Source organism: Lampetra fluviatilis, chromosome 48 (genome assembly GCF_964198595.1).
Source record: "Lampetra fluviatilis chromosome 48, kcLamFluv1.1, whole genome shotgun sequence".
NCBI lineage: Eukaryota > Metazoa > Chordata > Hyperoartia > Petromyzontiformes > Petromyzontidae > Lampetra > Lampetra fluviatilis.
In genome coordinates this window covers 2,402,776-2,428,320 of record NC_136322.1, presented here as the reverse complement: position 1 = coordinate 2,428,320, position 25,545 = coordinate 2,402,776, and the positions used below count along the sequence as shown (strand labels likewise).

Here is a 25,545-nt window from a genome sequence, read left to right as displayed (position 1 = left end):
CACACACACATAGAGTCCCACAGCGGCGTGCCCACCTTGGCGTAGACCATGCGGCATCCCATGCTGCTGGAGCAGTCCACCAGGAAGATGAACTCCCCCTTCTGAGTCAACGCCTCCGCTCCCTTGGCGGACTTGGTCTCTCCCATGCCGGGTAAGAAGTTCAGCATGGTCACTGTGTCACTCATCAGAGAAGAGTCTGGGAGGGAGGAGGAGGAAAATGAGGAGGGGGTAGGATGAGGGGAGGGAGGGAAGTGAGGGGGGGGGGAAGTGTTGGAGGGCAAGAGGGGGGGCAGGTGGGGGGCAGGATGGGGGGGGGGGAGAAGGAGGAGGGGTGAAGGGGCGGAAGAAAGGGGAGGGGACCGAGAAGGGGAGGGGTAGAAGAGGAGGGGAAAGGGTAGAAGAGGAGGGGAAGAGGAGGGGGAGAAGGGGAGGGGGAAGAGAATGGGAGGGGGAGCGACGGGGAGGAGGGGATAGAAGGGAGCGGAGGAGGAGAGAATGGGAGGGGGTAGAAGGAGAGGGGGAGAAGGGGAGGTGAGAAGTGGAGGGGGAGAGAGACGAGGAAGGTGAGGGAGCGAAGGAGAGGTGGGGGGAGACAGGGGGGAGGGATAGAGAAGGGGGGGGGGTGTTTTTTCAGAGCTTGTGCAAAATCGTCCCAGTGTTTTTTCTCTCGCTCGTTTTACGTCTCACATTTGTATCGAATGAACGGTCTTTCATCGCATTACTCCTTGGTCATTTGTGGCGCTGGGTTTTGTCATCATCAGGTTATATTTGTGCGTGTTATATTTCCTTTGCTAAGAGCCGTGTGTGGTGGCCTGGCCCGGACAAGTCCAACCTGTCCCCACTTGCCCTCTGCTGTGCTGCCCTCCGCAGCTGCGTTGTGTGCCCCGCGTGCCTTTCCGTGCTGTGATTTCGCTATAATTTTCAACACTTTATAACTGGTGCCTCTTTTGCCTTCTCACACAGCCGTCATCTCTCTCCCCCTCCTTCACGATGGCGTCTCACATGTGTAATACCGTTGACGACTCTTGACGCCGGAGTTGGAGGCACACGGGTTTATTTCACAGCACAACAGTGGGCATATAACACTCGAGGGGGTATCGGCCCCCTCACCCGGCTATCTGGGAATACACTGCTAGCTATCTCTGACCTACCTCCTAGTCCTCCTCTAACGGGCTAGGGGAGGCTGTCTGGCCCGACACTGGTAAGTCGGGCTACGGTACCCAGAGTCCCAGAGCACTAGCTCTGGTTCTCGGGACCACGCCGCTGGCTCGGTCCTGCGCGGCCCTGACAAGGGCGGCGTCCCAGGGGAGTCCAGGGCTCTAACTAGACGATCTTCGGTCTTCACTGGTTTAGCTTAACATTGTGCCCCGAGCCCTCTGACACATCCGGTTTTATACTCAACCCCCGCTGAGGGGTGGGGCCCCGGGCTGCCTGGTGCGGACGTCGTTGAGAGCACCCCCCCCCCGTGCACTCACGTAGCCCAGCCCACTGTGTTTGTTTCCCATAAGCTGCCATGCATAACGGCTCTCTCTCTAACACCCCTACATCACCCCCCCCCCCCCCCCCCGCATAGCTTGCAGCCGTCCCGGCTGCCAACATACAAAAAAAACGACAATGAAAGCGCATTTACCCCCTGACCGCGCGTGTGCCTCACTATTTTTCAACAATGACAAGAACAACACAACAAGAACGCAACAAGAACGCAACAGCGAGAAGAGAAAACAACCCGACGCACCCCCCCGAATAAATACGAATTCCGTAAAAACAGTCTATATACAATTTGCAGGGAACCCACCACACACACAACACACAATGAACACAACCTATGTACACGTCTTCCGGCCTCACAACAGTCTGCGCATTTTAGCGCGTGTCCGTGCAGCGGGCCCCTCACACGGGGTAACCCCGGGTGGCGGACCATCCTGTGGCAACAGTCCGTCTTGGGGTGAGTCCTCATCCGACGCCGCGTGACCCTTGGCATCCCCAGGAGGGGTGATCGGGCGTGAGCCCGTCACTCCTGATGCACCTGGAGGTGGCACAGCCGGCAAGGCATTAGGTGAGAGCGACGGAGACGGACCCAGTGAGTCGGCCGACCCCCCACATGTTTGGCCACGCGTGTGTGAAGTGGGGATGTGTACTGCGACGAATGGTTTTAATCTAGAGGGGTGCACGAACCACCGCCGCTTTCCCCATTTGATACGCACGCACTGTGGTCGCAACACCTCAACTACCTCCACAGGGCCCCGCCACGGCCGCACCAGCTTAGAGGAGGTTGCTAATGGCACCTGGGGACAGTGCAGCCATGCCTTGTCCCCCGGCTTCCACTGCAGCATGTGCGCCCGACCCCGTCTGAGTCGCTCGTTCGCTTTCTGACGGAGGTCAGAGTTTTGTATGGCAGCATCCCGTGCCTCTGTCAATTTGGCCAAATTAAATTTCACATGGTCAGCCAATTTAGTTTTTCCCTGAGGCGCGGGGATCTGCAGCTGGGCACGAACAGGCGGGTCAGGTTCGCGGCCGTACATGAGGTAGAAGGGTGAAAATCCCGTAGCTGCGTGGGGGGCCATCCGGTACGCCACCAATACCCCTTGAATTTGCAAGTCCCAATCGGTCTGTGAGTCCGACACCTGCTGTGACAACATTGACGTGATGGTCCGATGCAGACGCTCGACCATCCCGTCAGTCTGCGGGTGATACGGGGAGGTACGAATTTTCTTCGTGCCCAGGAGCTCACAGACTTCTTTGAGCAATTTACCGGAAAATTTTTTGCCCTGGTCGGTCAGCAGCCGCTCCGGAGCACCTTTGTCCAGGACATAACCCTGAACAAAGGCCTCCACGATGGCTGCTGCTGACTGGTTGGCAAGGGGCCAGGCCATAGGCCAGCGCGTGAAATACTCCACACCCGTCAACAAATATCTATTGCCCCTGGGTGTGGCGGGGAATGGGCCCAAAATATCCAGCGCGACGAGTTCGTTAACTCTGGACACTTTGATTGACTGCAAGGGTGGGTTAGACACACGTGCTGGCGGTTTACATTGCGCGCACCGAGGGCATGACCCCAGTAAATCCCCGACATCCTTCGTCATGCCTGGCCAAAAAAAATCGAGTTGGAGTAAGGCGAGGGTCTTTTGGGTCCCCAGGTGTAGGAGGCGCTCATGTGCGGCCCACACCGCCTTGCCCCGCAACCCCGAAGGGACCACCAGCCGATGTCGATGGGATTTCCCGTCCCAATGCATCAGCAGACCATGCACCAATTCCCATGCGTCGGCATCACCCCTGCCCTGCCCAGCACAGCCGACGCGACGACGCAACCCGAGGAGAGAGGTATCCTCCATCTGGAGGCGCCCCCATTCATTGACGGGCAACCCCAACAGGGAATCTTTTCCCTGTTGTGCGATTGAATTAGGAACCAATGTTTCGTCGTCGCCGGCGGCCGCCAGGACCGGAACCGGTATGTCCCCTGCTGGCCTGCAACATCCAGACCCCAGGAGGCATGCACATTCAGAGGTGGTTGGCATGCGCGACAGAGCGTCCGCATTGGTGTGGCGAACGCCCTTACGGTAGGTGGTTTCAAAATCAAAATCCTGGAGGATTTCCAACCATCGGGACAATTGTCCCGATGGCTGTTGAACTCGCAGGGCGTACTGCAGTGCCGCATGATCTGTGCGGACGGTGAAATGCCGACCGTACAGATATGGGCGATACTGTTGGATGAAATAGACAATTGCCAACAGTTCCCGACGGGTGACACAATATCTTTGCTCCGCCGGAGACAACACCCGACTGCCGTACGCAACCACCCGTTCCATGCCGTCAAACACCTGGGAAAGCACGCCCCAATACCCGTGTTGCTCGCATCGGTGTCGAGCAAAAAAAGGCTTAGAAAAATCGGGGTAAATCAAGGGAGGAGCTTTTACCAGGGCGTCCCGAAGGGAGCAGAAAGCAGCCTCCTCCTCCTGACCCCAGTGGAACTGAACCCCTTTTGATGTTAAAGCATGTAGGGGTTTCGCAATCGTCGCAAAACCTGCGATGAACCGTCGGTAATACGACGCGAAGCCAATGAAACTCCTGACCTCTCCCACCGAGGTGGGAGTCGGCCAGGAGCTGACGCACTGCGTTTTGGCGGGATCGGTAGCAATACCTGAGCGCCCCACGATGTGTCCCAAATAACGCACCGAATCGCGTAACAGATGACATTTTTGGGGTTTGAATTTCAAATTAGCAGCCCGCATCTTTAGGAAAACCGCCCGCAACCTCTGGAGATGTTCGTCAAAAGTTTTACTAAAGACGATAACGTCATCCAAATAAATCAGGCACGAATCCCATTGCAATCCAGCCAAAACCAATTCCATCAAACGCTGGAAAGTTGCCGGCGCTGAGTGGAGTCCCATCGGCAACCGGTTGAATTGGAACAGGCCGTGCGGTGTACGGAAAGCAGTTTTAGGCTTTGAATCATCGTCCAGAAGAAGCTGCCAGAATCCCGAAAGTAAATCCAATGTGGAGAAGAATCGCGCTCCCACCAAGGCGTCCAGCGATTCGTCCATCCGTGAGAGCGGGTATGCGTCGGCAACCAAAATTTTGTTAAGGCGCCGAAAATCAACGCAAAACCGCAACGAGCCGTCCTGCTTTTTAACCAGGACGATCGGCGCTCCCCAAGGGCTGGTGGAAGGAGAAATGATGTCGGCGGCTAACATGTCATCAATAGCCGATTTGACATGGTCCTTTTCGGTGGGACTTAACCGAAACGGATTCTGGCGTATTGGCGCGCTGTCACCCGTATCAATATGGTGACGCAGCAGATGAGTGCAACCCAAATCGTATTTGTCCCGACTGAAAACGTCGGAAAATTCCCGCAGTAGCGTTTTAAGCTGTTGACGCTCTGAATTTGACAGGTCCGTCGATCCCGCACAAAGCGCCTCGAGCCACCCTTCATCGCTGTCCGAATGTGGTCGTGGCGCAGGGACAGCACTCACGTGATTCGCGACGGGTTCCTCACAGGGCACCGGCGTCGCGTGAGCAAGCACGGTCCCCTGAGGGACCACCACCGTCTGCGAGCCCACATTTAGGACCGCGAAGAAGAGGTCTCCGTCCCCTCTTACTATGGTCTGGGCCGGAAGTAAATGAGGTCCACTAACCCCGGCCCTAGACGGCCCCAGCAGAACCCATTGGGCCCCAATGCCCTTAGCGAAGGGCCGCCGAAGTTTCAAAGGAACCAACATTTGTGCCCCCGGAGGAACGCGCACCGTTCTATCTACAAACGCCGGCACCGTTGCGAACGCCGTCCGACTCGTACCGGGGGATGGCAGAAACGCCATGCGTCGGCCCGACGGGAGCTCAATGCATCCCTGGTCGATTAATATCCTAATCGGCATTTTGGCCAGGAAGTCCGTCCCCAGCAGGCACGGAACCGCCAGCGAGGAGGAAACAAAAATCGGCCCAGACAATTTAATATCCCCAATACAAATTTGGGCTCGAATCTGTCCGATGATGCCAAGTGAGCCCCCGTTAGCAGCAAAGAATCGCACGTTAACAGGCATCAAAGGACGGCTCTGGGCAGGGAGAATATTGTAAATTAACTCCGAAATAATGGTCGCCGATGCTCCCGTATCGACCAGGATGCGCACCTCGACCCCGTCGATGTGCCCCACAACGGCCGACGACCCCGACGACGCGGCTACAACACGATGGGCCAACACGGACCACTGGCTGGGTTCAATCTGAGTACCCAGAGTGGTGCGTGTTGGTGCGATGGTGCGCGATATTGGCCCCCAATCGGTGCGGTGTATGAGTGTGTGGCGGGTGTGTGCGTGGGCCAAACATGTGAGGTGCCGCGACTCGCCGGGTTATGATGATGGAGCTTGGGAAGAGGGCCGGCGTCCCGTCGAGGTGTCGTCCCGCGCTGCCGAGGAGAGCAGCACCCCGAGGCGACATGGCCCCGGATGCCGCAGTTGTAGCAGCGCGGGAGCGCTGGTGACGACGACGGATGATCGGGATGGCTCGAGCCGCCCCGGTCCGCCCGTACTCCCGCTCCCTGCGGCCGTTGATGGTCGATGGCGCAGATTTCCTCCACCGGGAGGGTGGCTGCGGCCACGGTACGCCCGCTCGCCACCTTGCTGGCCTTGCGTCGTTGCGCGAGCAGGTTTGCGTGGAGGAGTCGTGCCGCTTGGAGGGAGCACATCTCCGCGTCGTCCTGTGCGACGATGACGATCTCCAAGTCGTCCGCCAGCAAGAGAATCTTATTCTTTGGTTCTTTTCGGTTAAGTCACGTCTAAAAGTAAAATAAAATAATAAATTAAAATAACATATTACGACGTTTCGATTGCAACACAAGCAATCATCATCAGGCATAAAAGAAACAGCAACAAAAAATCTAACTAGAAAACTATAGACAGACATACAAGCAGACAGACATCACGACGGCACACAGAGAGAGGACACAAATCGGAAAACTATAGACAGACATACAAGCAGACAGACATCACGACGGCACACAGAGAGAGGACACAAATCGGCACAAAGAGAGGGGTCGTTTCTGTGACGGTCCTTAAATATAGAGAGGGGGGGCAGGGACGGAGAGAGGGAGGGGGCAGAGAGAATTAGCACATCAATGAGTGTACGGCAACGTAGTGTACAGCAACATACTGCTGTGGAACGGGCACGCAAGATTGAAAACTAGGAGGCACACGAAAATTAAATAACCTAGCAAAATATCGAAATGTGATGTAATACAACACAGAGAGTCGGTTAACACACAATTAACGCATAGCCTGGTTGATTACGTGTTTCAAAATTTGCTAAGTTAGAATTTAAAGTGTGAAAATTCTAAAGAGAGGACACAGGCAGAGAGAACAAATAGCCAGAAAGAAAAGGATAAGCTTAAAACTTCCCCGTAGAAGTGGTTCAATCTTAATTTAGGAGCTTTCGTGACTGCAGGAATTATTCTTTGGTTCTTTTCGGTTAAGTCACGTCTAAAAGTAAAATAAAATAATAAATTAAAATAACATATTACGACGTTTCGATTGCAACACAAGCAATCATCATCAGGCATAAAAGAAACAGCAACAAAAAATCTAACTAGAAAACTATAGATAGACATACAAGCAGACAGACATCACGACGGCACACAGAGAGAGGACACAAATCGGAAAACTATAGACAGACATACAAGCAGACAGACATCACGACGGCACACAGAGAGAGGACACAAATCGGCACAAAGAAAGGGTCGTTTCTGTGACGGTCCTTAAATATAGAGAGGGGGGGCAGGGACGGAGAGAGGGAGGGGGCAGAGAGAATTAGCACATCAATGAGTGTACGGCAACGTAGTGTACGGCAACATACTGCTGTGGAACGGGCACGCAACATTGAAAACTAGGAGGCACACGAAAATTTTGAAACACGTAATCAACCAGGCTATGCGTTAATTGTGTGTTAACCGACTCTCTGTGTTGTATTACATCACATTTCGATATTTTGCTAGGTTATTTAATTTTCGTGTGCCTCCTAGTTTTCAATCTTGCGTGCCCGTTCCACAGCAGTATGTTGCCGTACACTACGTTGCCGTACACTCATTGATGTGCTAATTCTCTCTGCCCCCTCCCTCTCTCCGTCCCTGCCCCCCCTCTCTATATTTAAGGACCGTCACAGAAACGACCCCTCTCTTTGTGCCGATTTGTGTCCTCTCTCTGTGTGCCGTCGTGATGTCTGTCTGCTTGTATGTCTGTCTATAGTTTTCCGATTTGTGTCCTCTCTCTGTGTGCCGTCGTGATGTCTGTCTGCTTGTATGTCTGTCTATAGTTTTCTAGTTAGATTTTTTGTTGCTGTTTCTTTTATGCCTGATGATGATTGCTTGTGTTGCAATCGAAACGTCGTAATATGTTATTTTAATTTATTATTTTATTTTACTTTTAGACGTGACTTAACCGAAAAGAACCAAAGAATAAGTCCTGCAGTCACGAAAGCTCCTAAATTAAGACAGGAGTATCTTCTCCGTAACCATGGCGTCGACACCTTCGTTGTCCATCCGTGGAAAGGCCGCCTTTGCCAGTGCCAGGAGGCTTGTGCGGTACGCCAGAGGCGACTCCTTTGCCCCCCGCTGGCGATCGTAGAAGAGTTGGCGACAGTCTGACGGCGGACCGTAAACTGCAGCCAGCACCTGCATCGCCGTCTGCAGCGTAGAGCGCCTCTCCTTCGGTGCCGATGTTAAAGTGGCGAGGGCGTCGCTGTCGAGGAGTGCTGGCAGCGCGCGGAGAGCCTCGGCGTCCGTCCACTCCGCCATTTCCTGGTGAGCGAGGAAGTGCCGCTGGAAGCCGCCCCAGTCGCCTTCCTCGCCCACAAATTCTTTGAGTGGAGGTAGCCGCTGATGTAACGCAGCGGCTGCCGCGGAAGGTCGCACTCCCCCGTCTCCCCCACCCGGCTGTGCCGCGACTCCGTCTCCCCCACCCGGCTGTGCCGCGACTCCGTCTCCCCCACCCGGCTGTGCCGCGGCTCGAACAACCGATGGCATCGCCGGTCGCACCCGTGGTGACGTACCGTCCGTTGGTGATGACGCGGCAGGTACTGTATGCCCGCCGTTGGACTCGATGCTCAACCCGGCCACGCCCTCAACAGCAGCTGCGGCGATGGCGGGATTTTCAAATTGGTGTTCCGCTGAAATGGCGGGAAGGCGCTGTGGTCGTCGGCTTTCGTCGCCCCGTGGCGGTCCAGCAGCCCCCAGATGAGTGATGTGGTCCAGCATGCTGGCAGCGGCGTGCAGCAGCTCCATCAGCTTGGCGTGCGCCTGCCTCAGCCCCTCTGCCGACACCTCCCCACCCTCCTGTTGCTGCGGCGTAGCCGTATCTGGCCCCGACTGCTCCGTGCTCTCTTCACCCATCCCGGGCTCTCCAACTGCAGCGGTGTCCTCCGCCCACGGTATCCTGACTCGAGCTGTCCGGCGCGTGTCCATGTTCGTAGATTTTTACTTCTGACACCAGATGTAATACCGTTGACGACTCTTGACGCCGGAGTTGGAGGCACACGGGTTTATTTCACAGCACAACAGTGGGCATATAACACTCGAGGGGGTATCGGCCCCCTCACCCGGCTATCTGGGAATACACTGCTAGCTATTTCTGACCTACCTCCTAGTCCTCCTCTAACGGGCTAGGGGAGGCTGTCTGGCCCGACACTGGTAAGTCGGGCTACGGTACCCAGAGTCCCAGAGCACTAGCTCTGGTTCTCGGGACCACGCCGCTGGCTCGGTCCTGCGCGGCCCTGACAAGGGCGGCGTCCCAGGGGAGTCCAGGGCTCTAGCTAGACGATCTTCGGTCTTCACTGGTTTAGCTTAACATTGTGCCCCGAGCCCTCTGACACATCCCCTTTTATACTCAACCCCCGCTGAGGGGTGGGGCCCCGGGCTGCCTGGTGCGGACGTCGTTGAGAGCACCCCCCCCCCCGTGCACTCACGTAGCCCCGCCCACTGTGTTTGTTTCCCATAAGCTGCCATGCATAACGGCTCTCTCTCTAACACCCCTACACATGCACGAGTCGCCTCTGCCAGTCGCTCAGGCCCTCTTGCCTCGAGCCCCACCCCGCCCATGCACAGCACCAAACATCGGCAGACGGACCAGGGCCGTCGGGAGCAGCTGGTACCAGCAGCGGCCGTCACACTGCCATGGTGTCCACTGCCAGGCCTCGGTCGACGCCTCCGTCGATACCTACGTCGACGCCCTTGCGTCCATAGTCCCCAGAAACTACGATCGAGTTTACCTCCAAAATGAAACGGCAAGGCCCGTGTTCTGTTTGGAGGCAGAGAGAGTGGCCTTTTTGCGGCCGTGGCCCAGGAGCTGATGGTGGGCGACTGGTACGTCGCTCTTGAGCCGCTGTCTTCCCCTGCAGCGTGGGGGGGGGGGGGGGGGGAGGGGTGGTCTTCAAGATGCCCCCCTACATACAGGTGACAAGGACATCCAGGAGCGGGTGGCCAAGCTGTGCACCATCACATCGCCCATTCGTCTGGTGACGCTGGGCTGCAGGAGCCCGGGCCCTGAGGCACGACACATTTTGTGCCGAGGCCACTATCAGGTGCCACCTCTGCAAGGGTGATGAGCACTTCAGGAGAGAGTGCCCCAATGAGTCGCCCGTCAACTCTGACAAGGACCGTCCGGCAGGGGAGAGCAGTGGCCAATCAGCAGGTGGAGCAGACTCCTGCAGCTCCGACTACACCAGTGAGATGCCAGGTCCCAGCAAAACCCCTGCTGTGACAGCAGATGTTCCCATGGGACATTATGCAACACCCGGATGCCTGAAGAGGAAGTATGGAGTATACCTCTATCACTCCGGCCTCCGGATCAGAAGAGGCGGCTGAGTGGAATTCTCTTCAGGATCTTCCTCCTTTCAAGACGTGGGGGCGACGGCGCTACTGGGGCCGACGAGGTGGCCGAGGAGGGATGGTCGGGCTCTCCTCCCTTTGCCAGGATGTGCCATAAGTCTGACAGAGATCCCTGCTGCTGATGATGCTGAGGAGGCGAGCGGTGGCGTTCCCCCTGCCACTGCCCCAGTGGGTGAGCCTACAGAGCCAGCCGTGGACTCGACTCCTGGGTCCTCACACGCAGGGCCTGGAAGCCAGAAGGGGGACTCGCGTGATGACCTCCGTATGGGGGGCAGTGAGACCAGCCGAAGTCTCGATGTGGTCGTCTCTGCTGGAACCTATTTTCTTGTCACAAAGACCTGTGGAAGTTTTTTTTTAAAGAAACCCACAGAATACTGAACCAGGTCATGGAGGCTTTGTGGAGATGGCGAGCCTGTAGATGCCATAGAGACCTCCCTCAGACGCTCGCTTGTGGAGCTTCAACAGGATGAGAAGAAGTCGCGAGTCACAGAGAGGCCCAGAGCGAGGAATTTCCTCAGTAATTTAACTGATTGAAATAACACCGGCTACTCGCTCACAATGACGTGCATTGCCTCCCTCAATATTAATGGGGGCACAGGGACGATGAGGAGATGTTATGCCGCATCCCTTGCTAGTCAGCACAATATCTCTCTGCTGTTTGTGCAGGAGACCCATCTCATCACGGTCAATGAGGGTGCCTGGAGTAGGGAGTAGAGAGGGGGACTCCTCTTTCAGCCACTTCAGCAGCAACTCCTCGTGAATGGCAACCGTGTTCTCACCGAACGTCACGCCCGATATTGTGAGCCAGGAAGAAGTGGTAAAGGGGAGGGTCCTTGACATCACGGGGCAGGTCGGCGACACCACCATCCACCTCGTCAACGTGTACGCTCCAACCACTGACAGCGAGAGACCCAGGCTTCTGCAGCTTCTGTGGAACCACCTCAGTGGTGTGCCAGGCGACGAGTGTGGTGGTCGTGGGAGGTGACTACAATGGCACGCTGGATGCCCTTGACTGCACAGGGAAGGAGCACTGCAACGCTGGGTTCTTGGAGGAGCTACGTGACATTTTGGATGCTTCTGATCTGGTGAACGTGTCGTGGCTCCACAACCCCGGGCAGCGTTGTTTGACTTTCACTTGGACACGGGGCCATCGATCAGTCACCTCAGTCCAGAATTGACCACTTTCATGTCTCCAGACATCTCATGTCAAGCGTCCTCACTTCTGACATCAAAGCTGCACGACTAACGGATCACAGCCTGATCCTATTGGGCCTCAAGCTGCAGGGATCACCCAGCGGTGTGGCCTACTGGCATATCAACAATGCCCTGCTAGGGCATAAGGTCCGAATAAAAAGCTCTGTCAGACTTACACCGGGGGCAGCACGCACCATAAAAACACGGACGTCACTGACATGGAGGCTCAGGTCCTTGACCTCGAGAGGTGGCTCAATGAGGGAGACAGCCCTCGGCCCTCCTACAGGAGTAAGTGGAGATGAAGAATTGTCTCAAGGGGCTCCAAGCGGAGAGAACCAGGGAGCATTTGTGCATTCTAGGGTCAAGCAATACCTCGACCTCGACTCTGGTTCATCTCTCTTCTATGCCTTGGCGAAGCAAAAGGACAGGCAGAAAAATATGGCGTGCCTCTTCAACAACGAAGGCACCCTTAAAACAAAGGATGAAAAAAGTAATTTCAATAGCGACCTCTTCTTTCCTGAGGAAACATCTGCACCTACTCAAGAGGATATCTGGAGGGACCTACACACCATCGGGGAGGAAGCGAACAAGCTGCTGGAGTAAGGTTTCATGGCGAGTGACCTGGACGCAGCAGTGAACTCTCTTGCAAAAAATAAATGTATGGGCATCGAGGGGCACACCAGATAATTCTGCGTCTCCCTTTGACCAATGCTATACGAGGACTACGGAGCAGTTATTGAAGAGGCGGTGGCCACAGCAGCCATGCCTCAGTTGTGGCAAAAGGAGGTGATTGCCCTGCTCCCTAAGAAGGACAACCTGAGGCACCTGAAGAACTGGCCACCAGTGTCAGGGCTGTGCACGAATTATAAAATCCTGGCCAAAGTGCTGTCCTCAAAATTAAAGATGGTGCTGGCTCAGGTGGTGGAGAGTGACCAGGCCTACACGGTCCCGGGGATAACAATCCACGACAGCGTCTTCCTCGTCAGGGACCTCATCGCCCTCTCCGAGAGGATGGGGCTCCCACTCGTGCTCCTCTCTCTCGACCAGGAGAAGGCGTTTGACAGTGTTGACAATGGGTATCTATTGGGAAACCCCAGGACTTTTGGGTTGAGGGCTGGATTCATTGGTTTGGTCCGCCTATTTTATGCTGAAGCCCAGTGCCCGATCAAGGTCAACGTCATGTCAAGGCAACTGTTCACCCTCGTTGTGGAGCCCTTTTCCCATGCCTTCTCGGGCAGAAACTGAGTGGCCTGGTCCTTAGAGAGCCACGCATCAGGGTAGTGATCATGGCATACGCTGATGACATCTTCTTCAACGTGGGCTCACCGGGCGACATTTCCCTCCTCCATGCATGCCAAGACATCTACTTTAGGGCCTCCTCTGCAAAACAATGAACTGGGGCAAGTTGCTGTGGGTTGCTGGTTGGAAAGTGGAATTCAACCCAATTTCCATAGCAGGGCAAGAGCATCACCTGCGGCACCGTATCCTTGTGCCACCTCAGAGTGTTCCTGGGCCCCGGAGAGAATCTCTTGCAATGGAGCTGGAAAGAGCTTGAGTGCAAGGTGCGGGAGAGGCTGCGGGCCCGGGAACTCAATTCAAAATTGCTCAGCTTCATGGGGGAAGATCTTCGTGGTGAACCAGCTCGTGACAGCCGTACTGTGGCACTGCCTCTTTTCCCTAGGCCCTCCTGGCCGCCTCGTAGCTGCACTGCAGAAGAAGATCCTGAACTTCTTGTGGTCAGGCAGGAGACACCACGTGGCTGCTGGGGTCCTAATTTTGCCGCTGGAAAGAGGAGGTCAGGTGGTGATGCGGAGTGTGAGGAGCCAGGTGGACGCCTTCCGCCTGCAAGCCGAACAGCAGTCCCTGTATGCAGACCACCTTCCTGCTAGGAGTACCACAGCTACCGTCTTTCTTTAGCAGCTGGGAGCCCTTGGGTGCAGCAAGCAGCTGTTCCGCATGGACCTCAGGAGCCTCCCACTGGGTCCCCTGGTCCCACTGTACTGGAGTGTCCAGTACGCCTGGAGATGCCTCACAAAAAAGAGGCTCAACCTGCGACTGACAGCAGCCGACTTTGCCCACCAGCCAGAGGTGTTGAATCCACACTTGGAGCTGCCATCCCCCCACTGTGTCCCTCTTTCATGCTGGAACGCCTTGGCTACCACGCACCTCACTAGGCCTGGCAACACAGTGCAACCTGACATGGTGCAGCCTGACACGGTGCAGCCGGGCCCACAGGGCCCAGGGGCCCATACCGGCTGAGGTGCCCACACGGGCAGGAATGCGCTCGGAATGGCACGCGACCCGAATACTGAATGGCTTGAGGGGAGCATTGGCCCTCGCCGGCCCACCCCGACCGTACTTCTCTGTCATATCGGAGAGCCGGCGTCCGACTTCATCGGACGCGAAGCACCGCTCGTGCTGCCCGGAGGACCTTCAGGAGGTCCACTTTGACAAGGTCGAGTGGAAAAAAAAGCTGCACATTCATGGTGCAGTTCCACCACCAAGACGTCCTGGGGACTCACATGGGCCACGCCTGGAGAGAGACCCCCCCCCCCCTGGACTGTGAGGGCCACGATAAACTTGTGTTGAGGAGCTTCTACTCCAATCCATCCTACAAGTGCCACGGGGACTTCAGATACTGCCTGGCACCGTAAACCGCCAATGCCTTGCTCGCGAGGTTCACCCAGTGCAAGTCTCTGGATTCGCTCTCCAAGCTCCTGTGAATCATCCTGCTGAAGTTCAGTCTGCACCTCTCCCCCATGGTACTCGACTTTGACAAGACTGGAGACACGGGGGCGGACGGCCTCGTGAACGCCCCAATGAGCTACGTGAGCTGGCGATCCACAGGCCGAGGAAGGCGGCGGTAGACGGTGGATGCTCACCGAACGCCCTTGGCATCTTCAGGGCTCTGCTTTCTGACAGGGTGTGGATAGAGTTCCGCCATGCCCAGCTCACCAGCGATGCCGGTGCCTTCCTGGAGCAGTGGGCGGCATAGGATGCCGTGTGCTTCGTACTGGACAATGGAGATCTGGTTATGGTGGACTGAGCAGGTCCATCTCCTTGTGGCAGAAACTCGTTATTTATAGATGTATTACACGCTTATTTCTCTTTATTTCATTTAATTTGGTGTCGAAAGGCCATGAGTTCGATACTGGCCCAGGCGAGACGTTAACTACCTCGCCTGGTACGCAGGAGATTGTGGGTTCGATCTTGACCCTGATGAGATGGAAACTACCTTGCCTGGTGCACAGGAGGCTGTTGGTTCGATCCTGATAATATGTTAACTACTTTGGCTGATATACAGGAGTTTGTAGGTTCGATCCAAACCCTGACGATGCCTGTTGCATATTTGTAGTTTGCGTGTCTCTCTCTCCCCGTGGCGAGATGTTAAATACCTTGCCTGATATGCAGGAGGTCGTGGGTTGTTGTGAGGGCTTATAGACAGCGAGATAGTGGGAGGGGATATGAGGTGACCTGCAGCGGGATGAGTGACTGGGTGAGTGACTGGGTAAGTGAGTGAGGGTATGGGTGAGTAACTGGGTGAGTAAAATTACTGGATGAGGGATAGGTGGGTGGGTGAGTGAGTGGGTGAGTTAGTGAGCGAGTGAGTGAGTGACGAGGAGAGTGACAGGTCAGGGAGTGACCAAAATAACTTAGTCATTGCCATATCATCAGTCAACCCAACTACGTTAGTGTGTGAATGAGCGATTGGGTGGGCGAGTTACTGGGCAGGTGAATGAATCACTGGGTGACTAGGTGGCTAATTGACCGACACTTCATGTGGCCTTAACGTACATATAGCCTGGCACAATTGCCGTGGTTACGTCACCGCCACTTAGTTGCGAATAGCGGTTGTTGTGTTTCTGTGTGTGTGTCTGTGTGTTTGTGTCTCTGTGTGTGTCTGTGTGTTTCTGTGTGTGTGTATCTGCGTGTGCATCTCTGTGTGTGTCTCTGTGTGTGTGTCTGTGTGTCTGTGTATGTGTGTGCATCTGTGTGTGAGTTGGTCATGATTCTGGAATTTGGTCTGGAGTGATTGGAAGGCATGGGCCAGATCAGCTTAATAACAACGGTAGCAGATTGCTAGATTTTTGTGCAGCCCATGGGCTTGTAATTACCAACACGCTGTTCCGGCATCGGCACATCCACACAACATCATGGATGCATGCTGGGTCCAAGCAAGAACATCTGCTGGACTACATAGTGACGGAACAGCGGATGTGGGCCCATGTCCTTGACACCAGGACCTACCGTGGAGCTGATCTGCCCTCTGACCATCGACTTGTCATCTGTAAGATGCGCCTGCCATTCTTCCACTCCGGTGGTGGGTATACACCCAGGACCCCATTCAAACCTAAGGTGGCCTGGTCTCAGCTAGCTGATGAAAGTTGCAAGCGAGAATTGCATCATCGCTTGTGGCTGGGGTTGGCATCGTCCCCCACTCCTCCAGATGTCGAGGGTAAATGGGCGAGGTTTAGGATTGTGACTCAGGCAGCTGCAATGGCTGCTTTGGGTACGCAGTCCAGACCTCCCCAGAGACCCTGGCTGACAGAGAAGGTGTTCAGGATTGATGAGAAAAAGCAACAGGCCCACTTTAATCGTCTACAGCATCACATGTCAGAGAATGAGGAGGCTTACCGCAGCCTTTGCTCGAATGTTCCGAGAGCCGTGAGGTGCTGTAAGAATGGGTGGTGGTCGCGGGTTGCTGAGGAGATGGAGTCTGCCTCAATGGTCCACGATTATAACTCCATCAAAAAAAGTAACCTGCAGCGCCACACCTATTACCATCATTAGGGGAAAAAACGGTGATCAAATCTCCGACCCCCAGGAACAGGTTTGTAGATTTGCTGAGCAATTCTGTGAAGTCCTGGGGGAGGTAAAATCCCTTGACATGGAAAACATCGTAAGACAAAGTGGGGAAGACCCTACTGAGGCTGCAGTGCCTCTAATATTGGAGGAAGAAGTTACCCCCTGTGAGTGGCTGGCTGAGATGCCTTCTATTGAGGAAGTACTAACGGCGATCCAGAGTTAGAGACCAGGAAAGGCACCGGGCAGAGATGATCTGCCAAGCGAAATTCTAAGGAGGGGTGGCGATTGTGCAGAAACTGCCCTACATGATATCATAACAACAGTCTGGAACACAAGATGGGTTTCACAGAATTGGAAGGATGCCCTTGTGGTCCCACTCTTTAAGAAGGGGGACCGCACAGACTGTAACAACTACATGGGCATCTCACTTATAGGTGTGCCGGGAAAGGTCCTGGCAAGGATTATTCAACACCACCTTGCCAGGCACGCTGAGGAGAGGCTTGCGGAGCCCCAATCTGGTTTCAGGAAGGGGCGGTCCTGCACAGATGCCATATTTTCTGTCTGTTTGCTGCAACAGAGGTCTACGGAATTCCCACAAAATCTACATCTCTGCTTTATTGACCTGGTCAAGGCCTATGATACCATCAGTAGGCCTGGGCTCTGGTTTGTTCTTCGTGCTTTCGGGGTCCCTGACCCTCTGCTTACGATCGTTAAGGACCTTCATGATGGTGAGGGGGCCCGGGTAATTCTACATGGCTGGGAGTCGGAGCCATTCCCTGTTCACCTTGGAATGCGACAGGGATGTCCTCTGGCTCCCACATTATTTAACATATTTTTCAACCACGTAGTTCATGAAGCCTTTGATGGCTGTACCAGAGGAATTTCCATCTGGTAGAGATACAATGAGAGGCTGATCGATGCCCAGGTGTGGTCAAGGGATGGCTCCCTATTGGTCAACCACGTTATGTATGTCAATGATTTGGTAATTGCCACTCACTCAGAGGAGGAGTTGGAGGCGCGTGCCACTAAGAGGTGGGGCCTTACCATGAGCCCCACCAAAATTAAGCACCTGCCTGGGTATTTTGTACCATTGGACAATCCACCCCCACAACTCCAAACCGGTGATGGGGCAGTTGTGGAGAGAGCGGAGAGTGTCCTATACCTGGGCAGTGTGCTCATGACCGGCTCTGGTTTGACAGCAGAGGTCTCACTCAGAATCAGTCCAGCGGCATTATATTTTCACCGGTTGCGTAACGCAACCAGTATGAAGCTTCAAGTCTTCTCGGCCACGGTCATTCCCTCCCTTCTCTACGCTTTCGAAACGTGGACCCCCCTAATGGAGCATCTTCGCCGATTATAAACATTAGGCTGGCCTGCCTATGATCCATCCTGAGTTTAACCAGGCTGGATTGTGTGAGGAGCTCACAAATCCTTGAAAGATCTGGGCAAAGTCCCATCGGTGAGCTCCTCCGGCAGGCAAGGCTGCGTTGGCTGTGTCATGTAGCCCGCATGCCCAGTCACCGCATGCCTAAACAGCTTTTGTTCTTCCAGATAGAGGGGGCTAAACGGGCGCGGCACAGGCTAGAGAAGAGATGGAGTGATGTGGTACAATAGGATGTGGAGCTGAGTGGACTTGCCGATGACTGGTACCAGCGGTGTCAAGATCGGCCTCTGTGGAGGAGGCTTGTGAAGGACGCTACTGGGCAGTTGGAGGCAGTCGCCCTCCAACAACAACAGAGGGCGGAGGAGCGACGCTCACAACAACGAGCGGAGCGCCGGGTGGCTAAAGCACAGCAAGTTGGCACAGTAGGGGGCACAGGTGCTGCATCAGCCAGTCGTCTCAGTCAGTCCACCTGTGGCACATGGGTCAGCTCCGTGACCTCCTGCCAGCGGGCGTTTGACACTTCACATGGCCTCAAGGTGCACATAGCCTGGCACAAGCATCGTGGTGACGTCACCTCCACTTAGTGGCGAATGACGGTTGTTCTTGTCTGTGTGTGAATCTCTTTTTGTCTTTGTGTGTCTCTCTGTGTGTCTTTGTGTGTTTGTGTCTCTGTTTGTGTGTCTGTGTATGTATGTATCTGGGTGAGGAGTGGAGGTGTAGTGGTTAGCACGCTGCACTATGAACCCGGCGTCCCGATTTCAATTTCCACTCATGGCCAACACCAGTGACGATTATCGGAACCGGTCCTGTGCCTTCCCTAGGTCGACTCAGCCTCAAATGAGTACCTCGTGCGAAGTGAAAACATCGCCATTGGGGAGACAATGCGGCCGGGCGTGGTGTTGGCCACCCATCCCCTCGTGTGCCGTGCCAGCCTTTATAGTTCTGTGCAAACAGCATTTGCCCCTACAGTCTGTTCAGGCTCCATGGAGGATCTTTGTCTATGTGTCTGTGTGCGTCTGTGTGTTTCTGTGTGTGTTACTATCTATGTATGTGTGACTGTGTGTTTGATGTGCATCTGTGTGTGTGTGTCCATGTGTCTCCGTACTCTTGGTGGTGTCGCCTGCCTCCAGCAGTGCGAAGGGGCGGTGCTTCTGGACGGGGTGGACAAACAGCTCCACGTCACGGTCCATATTGAACCCTTTGTGGGGGTCGCTCGCCCCCGAGATCCCTCCCTCGATGATGCTAACGGCCGGGCTAACATCATCAATCGCCCCCCCGCTGCTAAGCGAACCGCTGCTAGGTTCCTCACCCATGGTGTGGGAACCGTCGCTCGAGGATTCCCCTCCACCGCGGGTCCGCGTAATAGGCATGGTTAATTACCGAGTAGTATTCTGCCCCTCTCTACTACGATACCTCCCTTTCCTAATCGCGCGCCTGCAACCCACACGGAGCGAACCTACGCACGCCCACACACACACACGCCGCTCCGCGCACTCCAACTCAACTCACGTTATGATCGCGCACCAGTATCACACACGGAGTGAACACACGCGACACCCACTCTCGCGCCGCTCTGCGCAGCGCTCCCCCGAGGCGAGCCGCAGCACTACACTCACCCCTGACTACTCGCGTTATGATCGCGCACCTGTATCGCGCACGGGGTGGACACACGCACACACACGCAGCTCCCCACGCGACACACTGCTCAACAAGATCACGTGAGACCACGCTTCGCTATTAATGATTTATTATCTGCTACTCGCGAATTGATGCTAAGTCAGTATGAGTCGACGAGGCTGGCCTATCCTCCTTCCCCTGGACCTATTCCCTATTTATCGGCTTCGATTCCAATTCACCTTCGTACTCACTGTTAGGTGCTCACGGCGGTCCGTTGATCTCCTCCTCGCAGTGTACCGCGGAGCGTCTCACGGACGTCCGGGTCGCTGGGCTGGAGCTCGTGGTGTCGCCTGGTGCTGGAGTCAAAAGAGCGATTTCCCCTTTGCGCTCCCTATTTATCCTCCCTACCTCAAAGGGATGCGGCTCTGAACAATAGGCTCGCGACCCTCTGGCACGCGCACGGCGGTTCCGGGCGCTTTTGATATGCTAATTACTGCTCAACCTGCGCGGCGCAAATTCCAATCAATCCCTTTCTCACGCAGGCCCCCCCATTATTGCAGTTCATGCGGCGGCGTTCTTCACAAAGGCTCGCCGTGGGAATCTGTGCACGGGCTCCCCGCGCGCCTCCCCTCTCCCGATCTATTCATACCTTCAGCTCAATCATTTACCCTCCCCAACAATTGTGCCTGCGCGCTCAAGCGCAACTATCCCAACCTTCCGCGACTATGCGCAAGAGCCCCTGCGGTCCTGCTACTCATGCTGTCCCGTCCTTCCCCTGCTGGCCTCGTCGACGCGTGGGGGGGGGGGGGGGGGGTGTGTGGGGGATGCGTTTCAACCGTGGTGGCCGAATGCCCTTCGCCGCGGCCACACCATATTAAGGCTGGTCGCAGCGCCGCGGTGCAACGTAGCGTCGGGGGAGGTCATCCAATTCCCTGATCGCCGGAAACCGTGAGAGTTAATCCCGATAAGGGTTTCTCGGATAAAAACCGGTCGATCAGGTGTCCTCCCCTTCCGGCTCTATGGGGGGGGGGGGATGCGTGCGGGTGTGTTCATGTGAGGTGAGGTGAGGGGGACGTGGGGTCGGCTCCGTCGCTTGGTGGTGGCGAGGCCGCAGATGGGGCGCCTGCTGAACGGCTTCGTGGTGGCGGCATCACACCTTCCCCCAGAGACACCTGGGCACATGATGGGGGTGGTGGTGGAGCGGCAGTGTGAAGGGGAGGGGAGGGAGGGTGAGGGAGGGTGAGGGTGGGAGGGAGGGAGGGTGAGGGAGGGAGGGAGGGAGGGAGGGAGGGTGGGTGGGTGGGTGGGAGGGAGTGGAGGAAGGGAGTGGAGGGAGGGAGTGGAGGTAGAGGAGGAAGTGAGGCCATCACCGCTCATGGCCACCACATAGATCAATAAAAAAACGCAATCCGGCACAACCCCTGCGCAATCCATAACTATCTAATGCAATACAGATAACAATAGACACCCACAGAGGCCCAGAGACTCATATAGAACCACTTACAGGAAGTCTCTGGCTTTGTCCGGGGGATACATATATATTTCTAAACTTGTCTACTCTTAAAATATATAACATTTACATACACAAATATTATGCTATTATGAAAGCCCAGCATTCCATTTGTCCATCAACAAAATCATGAGAACCTTTCAGAAGTCCTAAATCTAAAAGTTATAGAACGTTGTCGACCCCCATGCCCCAGATTTTTTTTTGCCTCCCCACCCAAATATTTTTTTACCTCCCCGCCGCCACCCAAATTTGTATTTATTGTGCAGGCATGTACACCTACACACCATACGTACAATATAATTAGTCGTATCTACTGACTCTATATTAGTATCTACTGACTATAGTAGTATCTACTGACTATAGTAGTAGCTACTGACTCTATATTAGTAGCTACTGACTATGGTAGTATCTAATAACTCTTTAGTAGTATCTACTTACTGTAGTAGTATCTACTTACTGTAGTAGTATCTACTGACTCTATAGTAGTAGCTACTGACTCTATAGTAGTATCTACTGACTCTACAGTAGTACCTACTGACTATAGTAGTATCCATTGATTATAGCTGTATCTACTGCAGCTATAGTCGTATATACTGACTGTAGTAGTATGTACTGACTGTAGTAGTATATACCGACAATAGTAATAACTACTGATTCTCTAGCAGTATCTCCAGACTCTACAGTAGTATTTACTAACTCTATAGTAGTGTAGTGACAGGATGCCATCTGGTGGCCATTGGGGCTAACTGCGGGATTGGGTGCGTTATCGAATGACACATTTTAAGGCGACAAGGGGGGCGTAACTGGGCCAATCGTCAAGGAAGAGATCGAACTGGAAGCTCCAGGGACCCGCGAGAGAGTTCCAAAAGAGGCCAAGGGCAATGGCGCTGGATGACGACGCGCTGGCAGCTTTCCGGGCCATCCCAGCTGAAAAACGGGCCACCCTCCAACAGGTTTACAGCCAATGGTGGCTGTGTACAATCTGCCTTCCAACACGTGCAGGAAATTATTGCAGTAGAGGTGAGGGGAGGCCGAGACGCCTCTTGACTACCAGAAGAGGCATACCCGGCGATGAATCGGATGGCACCACGACTCTCTCATCATGGAAAAGATGTTGGGGCTGGCGCAAGAAATGGGTGCATATAGAACCACAGAGTCCCTACGAGACCCAGACACTCAAATAGAACCATAGAGACACAAAGAAACCCACATACTGAGGCGAGGTAGTTAACATTTCGTCAATGTAGGGATTGGAATCCACGACCTCCTGTGCACCAGGAGAGGTAGTTAACATCTCCTTGCCGGCACGTAGCCACTCTTGCCTGAGCCCCGGAGTTGTCGGGGCCCGAATAGGAGACCGGCCCAAGGTCACAGGCCGAGGTGACGGCAGCTATGCCTCCGGGAGCCTCGGCACGGAGACGAAAGTCCATTGAGTAGGGCAGCGGCTGGGAGCAGCTCACAAACGGCACGGAGGGAAGAGCGGAGTCCGCTAATGATGATGCGCCTGCCAGTGGGAGGGAGGGAGGAGATGGGGAGGAGAGGGAGCAGATGGAAGGGAGGGCGGAGATGGCGATGGGATGGGGAGGAGATGGGCAGGGAAGGAAGGAGATGGGGAGGCGAGGGAGATGGGGAGGGGAGGGAGGAGATTGGGAGGGGAGGGAGGAGATGGGGAGGGGAAGGAGGATTGTAGGAAGAGAGAGAAGTGTTCACACAGAGCTCCTGATTTCACCTTTACAACGTTTTTATTTTCACTCTTGTTATTTTAGCCTTTTTTATGGAGAGTTTATCTCCCATCAGTGTGTTCTTTGCGTTGAGTTGTAAGTTCAACTGCCGGGCAATAGATGGCAGTGGTGGTGGCATCTACATCTGCAAAACGTGAAAAACCAGTGGCATCTACATCTGCAGAACACGAAGAAGCAGTGGCATGATAATAGGTTTTTACCCTTTCATCTGCCAACAAAACTGACACCTTTTCACAAGGGATCATGTTTGCATTAACCACAATACCTGTGGTCAAATGCAGGTATTGTGGTTGTGCAAACATGATAGATGCTCTATCCACAGCTGGCCTAGAATCTTGTGCCCTACCCACTCCGTTCTGACACTTGGTCTACGACCACTTTTAAGCCTTCGAGGCTTACCCCCTTTTTCTCTCCGCCTGATGACGACCGCTTGTGTTGCGATCGAAGTTTTTTGTTATTTTTTTTTTTTACCTATCTACGTGACTTTACTGAAAGACCCCAAATAATATCTTCACCAATTTCTTCGATGTTTTCTGGGAGGAGATGCCATGGGGGGGAAAAAAACGTATCTTTAATAACATAGCCCAATATTGGGATATAGGGAAGATACACGTACAAAAAAATGTGTCAGTTATATGCCTGGGAAAGTACCCAAAGCATTGACCAGGACATTTCTGAGGCTGAGAGAGGGATCCATAGTATAGAGCAACAGCAGAAGATTGGGGACAATCCTGACCTACTACATGAATAAATGGAGGCCATGGGGTGTCTAAAGAGACTGCAGAAAGATAAGGCAAATGGGGCCTTTATACACTCTGCGTTTAAATACACCATTAATATGGACTCTCACTCAACACTTTTTTCTCATTAGGGAAGCAGAATTTTAGGCACAAGGCTATGGAGGGGCTGTTTGATTATAATTGGGTCCTTGTATCAAGCAATGATTAAATAGCCTCAATAGTCGCTCAATATTATAAGAATCTTTTCTCCCCCAGAGTGTATATCTGCACAGGCCCAAGAAGACATCCGGAAGGACCTGCCTCCTTTGGGCGAAGAAAAGAGAGACAGCTTCTTGAAGGAGAGGCCGAGCAGAGAGACCTGAACGTGGAAGTGACTGCTCTGGCCAGGAACACATCCCCAGGAATGGACAGACTGACAGGAGAATTGTATCAGAATTTTGGCACTCCCTGCAGGAAGACGATGAAGTTGTTCTAGAGGAAGCAGTGGAGACTAGCAGTCTTGGAGGACAGCCGTGCTTACATTTTCCAGCCCTTTAGATCGCAAGTTTCCCATTTTTTGTGACGGAGTTCACCAAGCCCCTCTGCCACAACTTTGGTGTCTACATTCCCTTATTTGAAAAAAAAAATCGTCGGGGAGAAATTAAGTTTAAAATTCAGCAAGATGTTGCGTGGGAGCTTAGCGAGCGAGTTGAGGCTTTTACAATGTACACACTACTTTTTTTAATTTCACCACAGAATAAACATTATGGTGACCATCACCGTTTTGAAAAAACGAAACGTGATCTTAGCCCCCTAAAAATCTGGCGTCCGGTCTCAGTGTTGTGCATTATCGTGAAGGCTGTGTCTGCAAGGCTTAAACGGGTGTTGGCTTAGCTTATTGGAAATGACCTGGCATGCACTGTTCCAGGGAGGACCATTCACGAATGGATTTTCCGAGTCAGAGATCTGATCACTTTGTCTGAACATTGGGACTTTTCAATCTCACATTACTCTCCCTTGTTTGAGAGACATTTTTTGACATGATTGACCATGGTTATTTGCTGGGCCCTCGAAAAGCTTCTGGATTTGTAGCTAACTTCATACAATGAATCGATTTGCTTTATAACATTGCCCAGTGTCTAGTCACAGTTAACGGTGCACGAACTGCTCCTCTGGATTTCAGAAGAGGTTTCCGGCAACGGCTGCCCTATGTCATGGGCAGCTCTACACCCTCATTGTGGAACCTTCTCCACAATTTCTTCAACAATAGCTCGCTGGCTTCACTTTGAAGGAACCCAGTATAATGTGCATACGGATTCAACTGTCCACCTTTCGCTTGCAAGCCGTGCAAAGGTTTCAGTACACAGACCCATCACCTGTTTGTGTTTCACAGCATCCGTTTCACAGCATCCTTTTTTATAAGTCACCTGGTGGGAGGGCTGAAGTACAGCAAGCGGCTCTTCTATATTTCCATTACAGGTATCCCGCTAACGCAGATTCCCCCTTTATACAGAAGTGTCCTACAGTCCTGGGCTCTCTTCGTCACTAACCGAACGAATGAACCCCCGGCCAGCATCAGACATCGCTCTCGAAGTGTTTTTGGGGAATCATGATACGGGACTAACCCTCTCTTGTGGGCTTAGCCATAGAGAAGCGTCACGTTCGATGCGTGTCTCACCAGGGTAGGCGATCTGGCTGCAATGACGGTGCTGAATTAAATAAGAATCGCCGCAAAGCTTATGAACGAGGTGCGCAAGGCTCAGCTCAAAAGGAGTGGGAGCATGCCTGCCCTGAGTATTGGTGACGTGTCAGCCCCTGGTAGTCGAGTGTCTCCAGAGATAACTTTTGAGTCGGCAAGTAAAGTACCCACTTTCTCTTCTCGCAGAGCGGCCGTACTGAGGTCGCGCGAAGGCCACGCTTGGAGGGACTCGATATCCTGCAGCAATTGTGTAACCCCTTCACTGGGAGCTGTTCTCACCCATCATCTGAACGCCAGGGTGGCCTCAGGTGGAGCACTGCCCATGGTACGTTGACCACATATAATTTTCTGGCACACTTCACGGGACACCGAGCCAGAATGTATAAAGGGATCGCCGACACCAAAGATATGACAGAGGGGACTTGGTGAACTCCATCCTAAACAATGGGAAACTGGCGATCTAAAGGGCTGGAAAATGGGCAATTGAAGGAAACGGCTTTCACAGCAGCCA

General features: G+C 53.9%; 1 protein-coding gene across 1 annotated transcript in view; it reads right to left on the bottom strand.

Moving 5' to 3' along the window:
• LOC144947986 (von Willebrand factor A domain-containing protein 5A-like) overlaps nucleotides 1-25,545 on the bottom strand; it is a 75,682-nt gene that overhangs the window by 24,298 nt on the left and 25,839 nt on the right. The window contains 4 exon segments of the mRNA XM_078877414.1: nucleotides 36-196; nucleotides 18,853-18,945; nucleotides 20,521-20,536; nucleotides 22,197-22,378. Of these exon segments, the coding sequence (XP_078733540.1) occupies nucleotides 36-196; nucleotides 18,853-18,945; nucleotides 20,521-20,536; nucleotides 22,197-22,378 (452 nt within the window).